This window comes from Schistocerca cancellata, chromosome 4, assembly GCF_023864275.1.
Source record: "Schistocerca cancellata isolate TAMUIC-IGC-003103 chromosome 4, iqSchCanc2.1, whole genome shotgun sequence".
NCBI classification, from domain to species: domain Eukaryota; kingdom Metazoa; phylum Arthropoda; class Insecta; order Orthoptera; family Acrididae; genus Schistocerca; species Schistocerca cancellata.
The window spans coordinates 727,377,027-727,392,930 of NC_064629.1; the positions used below are offsets into that span (position 1 = coordinate 727,377,027).

Here is a 15,904-nt window from a genome sequence, read left to right on the forward strand (position 1 = left end):
AGGGAGGGTACTAGAAACTGGCATGGGGCAAGAAGTGATACAAGAAGCAGCATCAGGCAGGAAGGGTGTAACATTGTTGATGGATCTGAGGCAAGGCGGCCACAGCACATGAGACAGCAGTCTAAATCACAGCAGATGGCTCTGTAGTGGGTAGAGCACTGCACAGCAGAGACCAGAGGGTATATCATGGAAAAAAACAGGAGGTGGTGTGTCACGGGAAATGAGAGGGGGCCAGGTACCATGGTAAACGACAGTGTTGGGGTGTTAGGGAAAAGTACACATTGAAAGTACTATGGGAAACTATACAAGGAAGTCTCTGTAGGAAATATGAGGGTCATTGTATCATAGACAACAGAAACTACCGGAGTTTGCATCATCAAATTTTGGCCTCATTTGAAGTAACTACTTCGCATCATTCCTTCCCCTTAAAATTGCATATGCCGGGGCGCAGTGCTGTGGATAATGGCAGGGAGCAAAGGTTCTGAGTGAAATGGAAAGGGGAAGGCATATCATGTGAAACACCAGTGGCATGTCGAAGACCCCCTGAAATGGAAAGGGGAAGCCACACGCCCTGTGAGGCACCGCAGTAAGTGCACTAAATGATGACAAAAGGGAGGGGATGGGAGGGGGGAGGTGGGAGCCGGAGGGCATCCTGAATGTACACGGGGCAAGAGCATTATAGGAAATGGCAGGGTGGCCCAGTAAGCACATGAGGCAGGCATGGGGTGCCACAGGAAAGTGCACAGGGCAGGGAGCTCTGGGAACAGAGAGGGAGAATAGAGCTATTAGCAATGAAAACTACAAGAATTATTATTTTCAAATTCTGAAATGTTTCACACATTTTTATGTGACTTCTTTACATCATTCAGGCCTTTGAAATTTCATGTATTGAAAACTTTAAACTACTTGGAAACAAATTACCTTCATTACTGTTGAAAATATTTTGCATTTGGTAGTTAACTGTGTCAGCAGTAACAGTGGCATGAGGAGTAGAAAGAGCATTAGCTAACACAAATTTCATAATCTTTTAACTTTTTAACTACAGAAACCAGGACTTATTATTTGAAGATAGAATGTGATGGAAAGAAAGTTGTCAGCAGGAAGCAGGTAGAATAGAGTAACACCAATGAAAATATATACGTGGTGTCTGTAGACACCATTTTGATCCTGCAGACACTATGAATCAAGACAAAAATGAATTAAGGATATTAGCTGCCAATGCGCACTGATTTATATCAATGGAGAAAGCTGAAAATTCTGGATGGTGTCTCAGTCAGCGCATCTGTCTAGTAAACAGGAGACCTGGATTTGAATCCCAGTGCGGCACAAATTTTCAATTTTCTCGATTCATACAAATCAATGCCCACTTTAATTCCTTTTTGTCTTGCACACCAAGCTTGAACTCTAACACGAATTGGCAAAATGCCAAGAGTAATGAGTATAATGGGCAAAGGACACTACTTCAGTAGTGTGTGGATTAGTTGAGAATTTGGGTCTGACAGGAGGTGTGCCAGGGTAGTCCATGCAGTTGCAGTTGCAGTTGCGATGACTCCTGTATTCAGATGGGATAGTGGTCAGTGCATCTGGCCAGTAAGCATGAGAGCTGAATTCAAATCCCAGTCCAGCACAAAATTTCAACTTTCCCTACTGATATAAATCAATGCCCACTGGTAGCTAACATCTTTAATTCCTCTGTGCCTAAACCAATGTAAACGTTACTTGAAGACTGCCTGTTAGATTCTCCCTCCACTTTTCTATACAAATATTTGCTATTTAGTTTTAAGGATTAATTTTGGCACAGTACTTATTAACTTCATTCATTATCATCACAACTCTATTGTTCCTTTTACTCCTAGTATTTCCCCACTTGTTACTTACTCTAATCCCAGTGTGCCCTAAGATTTTTCTGTCACTTATTGCATCTTTCATTTCTTGCAATGACTTTTTAATGTGAAAAATACCAAGCTGCATCATAGTTTGGAATCTAAATTAAACTGTAGGTCTCCCTGTAACTGGCTGAATAAGGCAAGGACACCCCATCTAAAATAGGACCAAGCCTAATAAAACAACTGTGGTATTAAAAACAACTTTTGTGTTGGAGGTGTATTTATTAACCACTGTCTTATGTTGAATTAAACATGTGTACAATACAACAGAATATAGTAAACAAACTTCCACTGCAACCAGCACATATTTTCACCTTGTTAACAAAATAAACTTTCTAAATTGGTTATAAAAAATAAATATATTGTGCAGAAAGTCATACTTCTGTACAGTCAAATGCATATTTACCCTCTTCATATATTCAGGAACTGAACTGTACCGAAGAAATTCTGTGCTTTCCTGGGTATAGTATCTTTCTGTATCAGCCAGAAATACATCTTCAAATGCCTCCTTGTAGAGAATCAAGTTCTTTCCTTTACCTTCTGGATCCTCTTCATTTGAACCTGAAATCAGAAGACCAATTTACAATTCAAATAATTACATTTTTATGACTACCGTAAGATAATGTTGCACAATAGCATGCTCATTATCACACACATTTAATATGGAATAGAGAGTTTTATAAAAAGAAACCTCTCATACAATTTCACAAAGCAAGTTTCTATAACAAATAGTGTATTATGAGAACAAATGCAGTCCTATTGAAACTTCCTGGCAGATTAAAACTGCGTGCTGGACCGAGACTCGAACTCGGGACCTTTGCCTTTTGCGGGCAAGTGCTCTACCAAGTGCTCTACCAACCGGCACACAGTTTTAATCTGCCAGGAAGTTTCATATCAGCGCACACTCCACTGCAGAGTGAAAATCTCATTCTGGAAACATCCCCTAGGCTGTGGCTAAGCCATGTCTCCACAATATCCTTTCTTTCAGGAGTGCTAGTTCTGCAAGGTTCGCAGGAGAGCTTCTGTTAAGTTTGGAAGGTAGGAGACGATATATTGGCAGAAGTAAAGCTGTGAGGACAGGGTGTGAGTTGTGCTTTGGTAGCTCAGTTGGTAGAGCACTTGCCCGCGAAAGGCAAAGGTCCCGAGTTCGAGTCTCAGTGTGGCACACAGTTTTAATTTGCCAGGAAGTTTCATATCAGCGCACACTCCGCTGCAGAGTGAAAATCTCATTCTGCAGTCCTATTTCTTACATGCTGATGTCATATTCCCATTTCATCTTTCCATATTAACATCAAGTTCCAATTTACTATATTTTGCCACACTTGACATGAGAAAGTGGAAGAAGGAAAAAAGTACTTAATTTATCAAATTTTTCTCTGATAAATATTTCCAGCCTAATAGCCAACAAATAATGTGACCAGTGACCCCTGATTTCATATACCATAAATCTGTATGGAAAAACAAAATATCTTTTTTCTTAAATAACACACAGAGTTTCAAACTTTCACAACAACCAGTACAGCAAACCATTGCTTACATGCTTTGTCTACTGCTACATTTGACCCTACTCCCCTCCCCCATGGCACCTCCTTTTTTGCAAGCGCATACATTCCTCATATTTATGTGGTACCAAAATATAAGCTAATCCAAACTAGATCAATATTCAATTTGTTAAAATTGTGGTCTGCCTCAACTAAATTCATTGCACACAGAATGAGTAGGCAGTATGCTGTTTGGTATTTAATTTTTGTATATAAGTTTATTTCAGCTTTATTGCCTTCATCAGTACATTTGCAAACAATTACATATATTTGTGTTTTATTTAATATATAATTTATATAGTTTTTTTACACTGGATTTGGTAACATTGTAAATGGGCATATTTCAACTTTGAGTAAACTATTGCTGCTGTCCGTAGTTCTTGGATGTAATGTTTTCTCAGTAATGTTTTAAAGTTGTTTGATGATTTAACAATTCACATATATTAAAACAGGTTTTTTATAATTTTGACAGTCATAGAAATCCAAGTTTGACACCTAATTTTGAAAACAACTAGCTGTCAAACATGAATTTCTACAACTGTCAAAATTATAAAAAAATTTATTACAACATATGTGCAATGTCAAATCATCGAACACTTAAAAACATTACTGAAAAAATGTTACATCCAACAAATATGGACAGAAATAATAGTTTTGACATATGTCTGTTTACAGTGTCACCATGTGAGTACCACAATGAATGTAAAGAAAACTTTATAAATTATATAATATGTAAAACATAGATAAACGCAATTGTTTGCAGATGTACTCATGAAGGTAATAAAGCAGAAATAAGCTTATACACAAAAATGAAATATCAACCAGCATAATGTCTACTAATTCTCTGCATAATGTCCCAAAGCAAGATAACACTGGGTAACATAAAGTCTGGGAACACTTCCAATTATTTATTTCACAAGAACCAAACATTGTACAGATATCATACATATCTAATTTTGAAACCCTAAAAGTTGTTTTTTTTTCTTTTTTTTTTTTGGCATGTATACCACCACGTGTAGTTTGGTAATTTGCCGACAGTCAGCGCTAGTTGCAAACATGACGAATTCAGGTATGTTGCTTGGGCCTGGCAAAGAGAAGCGGACACCCCAGTGTGAGTGAGGTGAATGTGGAGCGCATACGAAAGACATTCACAAGGAGTCCAAAGAAATTGGTGCATAATGGATCCCATGAATTCAAAATGGCTCCAATGACATTGTGGAAAGTCCTGCGACAGAAGCTGTCTATGAAACCATTCAAATTGGATTTTGTGGGTACCTGAACGCAGAGATGCCATATCAATGGATCAGCCATGCTACAGAAGGGGACAGCTGTTTCATGAAATGGTCTCCCCGATTACCAGATCTCACTCAGGGTGGCTTTTCTGTGGGAACACAATAAAAATATGGTGTATGTACTGTCACGTGATGTGGCAGAGCTCTGGGAGAGAATACAGAAAGTGACTGCAACAGTCGATGATGCCATGGTGGGACAGGTCTGGCAAAAATTCAATTACCATATTGATATCTGCCGGATAACTATTGGTTTGCATATCAAATGTTTGAAAGAGAAACTTTCAGAGTTTCTCTTCAAAATGCAATATGTATGACATGTGTTAAGTGTTTAGTTCTTGTGCAATAAACAATTGAAAGTGTTCCCAGACTTTATGAACACCCTGTATATGCTTCAGTTCCCATAATGAGGAAACTTAAATTGATTGTGGTATTCCACTCTTGTAAGTAAAACACCAAAAAATTAACATTGTTATGAGCAGGATAGATTGCTGTTCACTGTAAAGATGACATGTTGAGAGCATGTGTGTGTGTGTGGGGGGGGGGGGCAGGTGGAGGGGAGGGGAGGGGGGAGGGGAGGGGAGGGGAGGGGGTGAGTGTGCTCGTGCATTGTAGAAGGCTCTGGCCAAAAACCCAGCATGTGCCTATCTGTGCCTCAGTGTGTCATCTTTAGGATGAGTAGCAGCAATCTATCTTGTTCAAAATATTGTTGACATTCCAATGTAGACTTTCCATTGTTTGATTACACCAAAAAAATACATTCAGTCTAACAAAACAATGTTGTTTTAACCGCTCAACTGTGTTCAGTAAACTGAGCTCGGGCTGCCTGGTGGTGCTGCACCACATCCTCGATGAACAGTGCTCGGGCCCGCAGTTGGCATTTTCACATTCTTTTTTGAGAATGGGTTATCAAAAATGATAATTAATTAGATGGACAAATGTGGTGAATGGTTTGTAAGTTCACATGAGGATACCCTGAAACAACAATCACATGTGCACGGATGGGTACCAACCAGCAATTGAGATTTCTGTTTGCAATGTTATTCCTACAAGGCATAGTTCAGAAACCTGATTTTGAAATGTATTATTCAAGGACAGAAATTCTTGAAACATCTATTTACCAAAAATTACTCAAAATGTTCAAATGTGTGTAAAATCTTATGGGACTTAGCTGCTAAGGTCATCAGTCCCTAAGCTTACACACTACTTAACCTAAATTATCCTAAGGACAAACACACACACCCATGCCCAAGGGAGGACGTGAATCTCTGACAGGATCATCCACACAGTCCATGACTGCAGTGCCTTAGATTGCTCGGCTAATCCCACGCGGCCCAAAAAATACTGTGTTTGCATTCACTCCTCCAGTAAAAACCTTCACGACACTGTCAAAATAAATCAACTGTAATGTCCTTATTTTCATAGTACACATTCCTGCTTTCCTGCTGCCAAAAGCTTCAAATTGTTGGCAACTTGCAATTACAACTATCACTTGATTTGAGAAAAGTGCACCAAAACGTTTCAGATTACACAGCACTGCAAGAAATAGCCACAAAGCATGGGAATATATACATGGGTGCAAACAGACAGTGGCACAAGGAATAGCATGGTCTAAGGGTTAACATACACTTCACAAACAAACAATGGAAAATCCAGGATTGAATGTAACAATATTAGAGAAGGAAAATTGCTACTCACCATATAGAGGAGATGCTAAGTCGTGATAGGCACAACAAAAAGATTCACACAATTATAGCTTTCAGCCATTAAGGCCTTTGTCAGCAATATAGACACACACACACACACACACACACTCTCCCACAAATGCATCTTGCACACGTTTGCAGTCTCAGACAACTGAGTGCGATTTCAGTTGTCTGAGACTGCAAACGTGTGTGCAAGTTGCATTTGCACGCATGTGTGTGTGTGTGTGTGTGTGTGTGTGTGTGTGTGTGTGTGTGTTGCTGACAAAGGCCTTAATGGCCGAAAGCTATAATTGTGTGAATCTTTCTGTTGTGCCTATCGCGACTCAGCATCCTCGCTACATGGTGAGTAGCAACTTTCCTTCTCTAATATCGTTTCTTCACAAACAAAAGTTTATATCTATCATTGTATCTTGTGTACAGATAATGTAACACCACCATCAATGTTTGAACCTCTCAACAAGCATTTAGGCACCACAATAATAAATTAAGATAGTTTTCTGATAGCACATTCTATTTGTAGTACATGAAAGTACAGTTCCAGAGAGTGCATTGTTGCTCCAATTTTAAGTGATTTAGCTAAGATTGCTGGAACAGCTCAGTGTGTGATATTATCCTGACACATCACTACACCATTTAATCTTATCCACACTGTCATTCTGTGTCAACAAGGGTTGACAGTGTGGAGTGTTGCTCATCACATGGGCATTCATCACGACACTTGTTTACTGAATATGTTTGTGTTACTAACAGTGAAGTGAAAAATCTATCTTGAAGCAGTTGCATGTGCAATGACATGAGCTGTCTGCTCAGTATGGCTCATAGAAACTCACAGGGCTAGCAACAGAGCTAGGTTAAGACTTCCTGATGGTAACATGGTGAAAAACCTAAAACTAGATTGGACAATCCAAAATTAAATCCACACACCCATCAAAATCAGGTCTCATGAAAAATTTTAACCAAGAACAGCTGCCAACATGAATAACTTAGAAGTAGATATCCTCAAAGTAGTGAAGCAACTTAAATCACTTAATAAAAGCAAGTCTTCTGATCCAGACTGTATACCAATTAGGTTCCTTTCACAATATACTGATGCAACAGCTCCATATTTAACAATTACATAATATTGCCTGGTCAATGAAAGGCGCATACCCAAAGACTGGAAAGTTGCATAGATCACACCAATATTCAAGAAAGGCAACAGGAGTAATTCACTAAATTACAGACACATATCATTGACATGCAGCAGGATTTTGGATCGTATATTGTGTTTGAACATTATGAGTTACCTTGAAGAGAATAATCTACTGACTCACAGTCAACACAGATTTAAAAAACATTGTTCTTCTGAAGCACAACTAGCTCTTAACTCACACAAATTGTTGAGTGCTATTGACAGAGGATTTCACACTGATTCCATATTTTTAAATTTATAGAAGGTTTTTGACACTATAGCTCACAAGCAGCTTGTTATCAAATTGCGTGCTCATGGAACATTGTCTCAGTTATGTGACTACACTTGTGTTTTCCTGTCAGAGAGGTCACAGTTCATAGTAACTGATGGAAAGTCATTGAGTAAAACAGAACTGATTTCTGGCATTTCCTAAGGCAGTATTATAGGCCCTATGCTGCTCCTTTTATTTATAAATTATTCAGGAGACAACCTGAGCAGCCATCTTAGGTTGTTTGCAGATTGTTGGTTAATTTGGGGGCGGAGGGGACCAAACAGTGAGGTCACCAGTCCCACTGGATTAGGGAAGGATGGAGAAGGAAGTTGGCCGTGCCCTTTCAAAGGAACCATCCCAGCATTTGCCTGAAGCAAACCTAAATCAGGATGGCCGGGTGTGGGTTTGAACTATTGTTCTCCTGGATGCAAGTCCAGTGTGCTAACCACTGTGCCACCTTGCTTGGTATTCGCAGATGATGCAGACATTTATCGTGTAATAAAGACATCAGAAGATCAAAACCAATTGCAAAACAATTTAGATAAGATATCTGTATGGTATAAAAATTGGTAATTATCTCTAAGTAATGAAAAGTGTGATGTCATCCACATGGGTGCTAAAACAAATCAATTAAACTTTGGTTACACAATAAATCAATCAAATCTAAAGGCCATATACTCAACTAAATACCTAGGAATTACTATTACAAAAAACTTAGATTGGAAAGAACACAGAAGATGCAACATATCTACTAAGGAGATTGCCTACACTGCACTTGTCTGTCTTCTGGAATACTGCTGTGCATCAAGAAAGTTCAAAGAAGGGTAGCACATTTTGTATTATCAAGAAATAGGGGGCAGAGTGTCACAGACACACTACAGGACTTGGGGCAAAAATCATTTACACAAAGGCATTTTTCGTAGCGGCAGGATCTTCCCACAAAATTTCAGTCATGATCTTTCTCCTCTGAATTTGAAAATATTCTGTTGACACTGACCTACATGAGGAGAAATGATCATCATAATAAAATAAGGGAAATCAGAGCTTGAATGGAAATACATAGGTGTTATTGTTTTCCATACACTGTTCAAAAGTGAAATAATGGAGAATTAGTGCGAAGATGATTCAATGAACCCTCTGCTGGGCACTTGTGTGTGATTTGCAGAATAGCCCTGTAGATGTAGATGTAGATGTCATCCGAGTGTAATACCATTCACAGTCATCCACACAATAGAGTGCTGAGCAGCACAAGTACAGAATTCTCCAGCTGCTCATTGTCATTCTCTATTGAAATGTTATCAGAGAATTATTACTTTTGGATGACTCTATACACATACTCAACATATATCTCCCCAACGTATTTCTTCAGTATGCACAAATACAATAAAAAGTGTCATTTGTCATGTCTCAGCTCAGTTGAGTGAGCCTTGGGTGGAAAAAACACGTAAATGAGGTGATGTACGTGCTATAGATTACTCCCACACGGTTACTACGAATGATATATCAAACCTGGGATAACAGTGTGTCAATTTTCTTGGAGAGGGCATGACATGAATGATATGAACATGTTTTAGTGCACAAGGTGACAACACTGTATTACCATGTCAGAATACAGTGTTTGCTCACCACAGAACAAGGTGTATTTTTGCCATTATCAATGCACAATTTAAAAATTCAGGCAGGGAAAAACTTTGAAGTCTGTATGTATAAGTTTGATGAATTTATGGATCAGACTAACTGTGGCACCAGAAATTAAATATTTGCTATGCATGTGACAGTCATCACAGATTTGCAAAATAAGGCAAACTGAAACTGCTAGAGTTCCTTCCCAGAAATATAATGACAACAAAATTTATTCCTGCGGCTATCATAAATTAGCTGATGGACACTTTTTTTTTTATCTGTGTCATGAGTAACAGTCATTCCACATAATAAATCTCCATTATCTCTGTACAAAAGACTACTACCAGAACTACTGTGACTGATAAGTAATGTGCACTTACCCAATTCAACATAACAGTTGATAACTCCACTTACTAATCTTGTGTTTATTGTTTCTCCATTACGTTCCCTTTCAATTAATTTCAAAACAGCATTTGTCACCTGAAAGAAACATAAAAAAATCCAGTTTCAATCCATAGCTACACATGAAAGCTGTGGTGTAAGAGATAACAAAATTGGCCAACATACAGTGGTCTTCAGTGCCCGATTGCAGGGTTTTCTGTTTTAATTGTTCAGCAACTTACTTTCCACTAAAAAGCATATGAGAAATCAACATGATTACACTCATGGTGTGGCAAGTAATACAGGAACAGAAAGGAGTTATAGTTTGGCAGTTTACCTCCAATTGTGTATATGTTGCTTCTGTTCTTTCAGAAATGTCTCAAACAACAGACACCATTTTGACCCTACAGCCAATATGAATCAGGATACAAAGGAATTAAAGATATTAGCTGCCATTCAGCACTGATTTACATCAATGGGGAAAGTCTGAACTGCAGTGCAGCACAAATTTTCAACTTGCCCCATTGATATTAATCAATGCCCACTGACAGCTAATGTCTTTAATTCCTCTGTGCCTTACTTTCAGCTGACTGGAGCTGTACATCTATCATAAAGAGATTTTTGCCAACAAAAGGAATCATGATGTGTGCACCAAATTAGGAATACAGAGTGTAGTTACACATCAGTAAATGAATTTTTGCTTAAAACAGAAAAACAATTTTATACAGCCTGGAGTAAGAACTACCATTAAAAAAAATGGGTTTAACATCTTGTTAACATCCATCATTACTGATGACAAAGTCATTACAGGCATAGCACAAATTCTGATTGAACAAGAATGGGGCAGGACACTGACTTTGGCATTTTTAAAAGAGCAACCCAAGGAATCAGCTTAACAGATTCAGAGATACCATGGAAAACTTAAATTCAAATGATTAGATGGTGATTTGAACTCTGCTCTCTCCTAATGTGCATTTAGTACCAATACCAATGTTCCACCTCAATTGACAAAAAACATGAAGACCCATAAGCAGTGAAAGCATCACAGGAGAATGAAAGAAGCACTTGTGACATAAGTGTAATCAAGATACACGTTAATACATGACATGTATTTGCAGCTGCAAATACGTACAACTATCAGCTGTATATTTGAATCACAATGAAAATCTGCTGGATGACTCAAACCCAGTATTCCCACTTACTGCAAATGATCACCTTACCATTACACTATCTGAGCATGCTTCATGGCCGGACCCAAACTTCCATTGCACATCCATTATGCATATTCCTGTACAGGGGAGAATATTAATTGAAAGTCACCTACCCAGTGTCGGCTGATAAATACGATATTGCAGAGCCTGTGTTGTTCAGAAGTATGATGCTGTGTTCTTTCGGACATAACTTAAAATGTCTCCCCTGCACAGGAATATACAAAATGGATGTACAAGAGTAGGTTATAGGCACATGGACAACAACATACGGAAGTCTGAGTTCTGGCCATGAAGTGTGCTCGGATAATTTAATGGTAAGGCGACCAATTGCGATAAGCAGGAAATCTAAGTACAAGTCCCGGTCTGGCACAAATTTTCATTGTTGTTATTCCATTATACAGCTGGTGGTTGTCCATATTTGCAATTGTGAATACATTTCATGTATTTCATAATGGCTGTAGTTGTCACAGTGCCTGTTCCTTCAGACATGCATGCATGGCTGAAGGAACTCTGCATCATACTTCTGAACAACACAGGCACTGCAATACCATACAACTGAATGTTTATGACAACAGTTTCATATGGTCAGCAAAGTGACTTTGCCAAAAAGATCAGCTGGTAACCATACTTTTATCGATATCCATCTGCTGTTTAATGCCATTTTTATTTGGTGAGCAGTGATCTATCATTATTCAAATATCACTACAATATCCTCTAAGAAAAACCATAAAAAGCCAATGGCATGTTACAAATAACCTGCTGGCCTGCATTACATTAAGATAGATGGTTGGTTGGTTGGTTGGTTTGGGGATGGGGACCAAATAGTAAGGTCATTGGTCCCATCAGATTAGGGAAGGTTGGGGAAGGAAGTCGGCCATGTCCTTTCAAAGGAACCAGCCCAGTATTTGCCTGAAGTGATTTAGGGAAATTATGGAAAACATAAACCAGGGTGGCCAGACACAGGTTTGAACCAAATGCAAGTCTAGTGTGCCATACACTGAGCTACCTAACTTGGTCATGACATTAAGATAAAAATAAAAACATTATTTACAGAAACTTAAAAGCAATTTTTACTGTGGCTTTATGCTGGAAGTTTAGATTGAGACGAAAGAAAAGTGCACCTGTATACTGCTACTATGGAGCTTATTTATTTCAAGACAATATGTTATACACAAAGTGTGTTGATAATCACTTTCCCTTTTCATACTTTCATATCAGCTATTTAGTTATATTTGATTGGTTCAGTTAGCCACTTGCAGTGTGTGTGAAACCGTGTACAGTGCACTTCCCTGCCAATCACCAGTTACTGCAACTACAGTAATATAATAATTTTGTCACTGTGTCTTATGAACACAAACAAATGAAAAAAATTGCAACACCAAAGAAATAATTAATGTTAAGTAATGAAATTTTGGGAATACACTTGTCTAGGTAAAATAGTTAAGTGAATAACACTGCAAGATCACAGGTTAATATAAGAGTGATACAAGCCATTGCAAATATGAAACACTGGTATATTAATAACCAGTGTAGCTGCCTGAATGTTCAATGTAAGCATGCAGACATGCATGCACTGTGTTGTACACATGCTGGATATCAGTTTGTGGGATGGTGTTCCATGCCTGTTGCACTTCGTAGGTCAATACAGGAACAGTTAATGTTGTTTGTGGATGATGCTGAAGTTGTCCAATGATGTGCCATGCATGCTTGACTGGAGACAGATCTGGTGATCGAGCAGGCCAAGGCAACATGTCTAAACTCTGTAGAGCATGTTGGCTTACAACAGCAGTATGTGGACAAGCATTATCCCCTAGAATCCTGTTCATGAATGAAAGCACAAAAGATGGAATCATCAGATTGACATAGAGATTTGCAGTCAGGGTGTGTGTGATAACCATGAGAGTGCTCCTGCTGTCATACAAAATTGCACCCCAGACCATAACGGCAGGTACAGGTTCAGTGTGTCTAGCATGCAGACAGATTGGTTGTATGCCCTCAACTGGCTTCCTAACCAACACATGAACACCACTGGCACTGAGGCACAGAACCAGCTTTCATCAGAAAACACAACAGACCTCCATCCCGTCCTCCAATGAGCTCTCACATGACAGCACTGAAGTTTCAGTCTATGGTGGTTTGAGGTCAGTGGAATGCATGCTACAGGGCATCTGGCTCAGAGCTGTCCTTGAAGTAAACAACTTGAAACAGTTTTTTGTGTCACTATGGTGCCAACTGTTCCTCAAATTGCTGCTGCTGTTGCAGTAAGATACATAGGGGCCATACAGCAAACATGATGATCTTTCCTCTTGGTAGAGCCATGTGGCTGTCTGAAGCCCAGTCTTCTTGCGACCGCTGCCAGCAATCATATACAGAGGCAACATTGCCAAGTTTTTCAGCAATATCACAGAAGGAACATCCAGCTTCTCATACATGACCTCATTCAAACTCAGTGAGGTGTTGATAATGATGACTTTGTCGCCTTGATGGCATCCATGACTAACGTCAACTCACCACATGCAGACTCAAAGGTAACTAATGCTCATGGCCATTATGGTGTGTATTTAAAGCAAACCTGATTTGCATCCTCATAGTGGCACTAATAGAGCCATTGTTATATGACTGGCATGAAATTTGAACAGGCATCATATTTCAGATGTAGAAACATATCTACCAACTTTCATTTATGTCACACAGTGGTGAATTTTTTTCCATCAGTGAGTTAAGATGCTCTAGCTGTGGTAATTGGATCACAAAAGACTGCCATACTTAGATATGTAATTCTTAATGTGCTGTCACTATGTTATACAACACGTAGAGAATAGATATGAAATCTGAAAGAATAAAATGTAAAACACTTTCACTGAAGGGACTTGTCTGCATATTGCATGTGATGAAAACAAATGATAGCTTTGAAGGCAGTAGGAGAAGGACCTTATTCAATCAAGAGAGCAACCACTCAAATCAACACTTTCAGTTTGCCTGTAGAAGTTGTAGAAGCATATAAAGTTGGAAGCATTTTCAAAATTATTTCATGAACTGTATGGAGAAGACGAGAACAAATTAACTGATTCTTCAGATTATTTGTGGTTTACGATATTACAGATCTAAAATTATCGCAGTTATCTTACACATGAGCAAAAAAAATCTTCATTCTGAATCACTGTGTTAATGATCAAGATTACAGTTACTATTACTGTATAAGTTTCCAGACTATGAATAAAGAGAACTTCTGTTTGATATCCCAGGACTTTCAAGAGTAGATTAACAGGACCTTATATACAAGGGAGGATTGGAAAGTAATGCACAATAATGTTTTTCTCCCTTGGTACTGCAGCTAGAATGTTGAAATTTTATTAAGGTATAGTTTGAAGTTTGCACTACACAGAGCATTTTGTTTCCATGTTCAGCTGTAACAAGAGAAGCCTAAACTATGAAACAAACAAGGCGCACACATTAATGTCATCAAAACATAGCACACATGTTACTGTTATCTACCTGTGAGGAGCAGCAAAGTGTAGTTCAATATTTGTGGGCCAAAGAGCATAAACCAAGTGAAATTCAGAAGGACATGCATGACATGTATGGGAACAACTGTATGGGACCATAGCAATGTCTCCAAGCATGTGCAAGTTCCTATTATAAAGTAAAATTAGATTGTATACTGTTGTATTGTACTACCAATTGCTGTGCATGTAATTACATGTTTCATGCAAATAAATTACGAATTACAAATTCTTCCAAGAGGGCCATGTGAAGCTTAGTGATTTGCCACACTCTGAGAGCCCAGTAATAACTGAAACCTGCAGTATGTTGAAGCCATTGGGGCAGCAATTTTGAATGACTAATGTTGCAAGTGCAAACATTTTTGCAGCAGTTAAAAATTCCTGTGGTGTGGTGTATGACACTGTTCATGACAATTTGAAATTTCATAATGTTAGTACTCACTGGGTGCTTAAGAACCTGACAGATGACCATAAGGGCCAGCAAATGATGACAACCTTTGATCAGTTAATGCATTGTGCCGCAGAAAGTCAGTGATGATACGTTATGGACATACCACTACATGCCCAAAAACAAGCAGGCCTCTATGGAGTGATGATGATGATGTTTGGTTTGTGGGGCGCTCAACTGCGTGGTTATCAGCGCCCGTACAATTTCCCAACCTTTGCTCAGTCCAATTTCGCCACTTTCCTGGATGATGATGAAATGATGAGGACAACACAAACACCCAGTCATCTCGAGGCATGTGAAAACCCCTGACCCCGCCGGGAATCGAACCCGGGACCCCGTGCTCGGGAAGCGAGAACGCTACCGCGAGACCACGAGCGGCGGACCCTCTATGGAGTGGAAACATGCTGGTTCCCCAGTATGAAAAAAGTTCAAAGTGACTCAACCTGCTTGGAAAATGCTTGTGACAGTGTTCTGGGATATGGATGATGTGTTATTGATGGACTCCAGTGAACATGGGACCAGTGTGAATGCTGCAGCTTACATTAAAACTTTGGTTACATTGTATCATGCTGTTTGTGACAAATACAGCAACATTAATGGTGACAGTGTCAAACTTCTCCATGACAAAGCTTACCCCCATGATGCTGCTCCTGTCATGAGAAAATTGCCAAATTTGGGTAGTAGGTGCTCTGGTATCCATCATAAAGTTCAGAACTTGCATCATTATACTTTCATCTGTTTGGTACCATGAATAAATTCCTGGCCAGCTAACGCTTTGTAACAGATGCAGAAATGAAATCAGCAGTCCGTAGATGGTTATACTCCAATCAAATGGACTTCTACTAACAGGGAATATCGAAACTGGTACCACAAC

At 39.0% G+C, this 15,904-nt stretch overlaps 1 protein-coding gene across 3 annotated transcripts in view; it reads right to left on the reverse strand.

The window, feature by feature from the left end:
• LOC126183795 (cullin-1-like) overlaps window positions 1–15,904 on the reverse strand; it is a 221,017-nt gene that overhangs the window by 78,809 nt on the left and 126,304 nt on the right. For all 3 annotated transcript variants that reach the window (XM_049926033.1, XM_049926034.1, XM_049926036.1), the window contains 2 exons: window positions 9,868–9,967; window positions 2,293–2,447 (listed from right to left, as the gene is read on the reverse strand). In XM_049926033.1, the coding sequence (XP_049781990.1) occupies window positions 2,293–2,447; window positions 9,868–9,967 (255 nt within the window). The remainder of the gene's footprint in view (window positions 1–2,292; window positions 2,448–9,867; window positions 9,968–15,904) is intronic.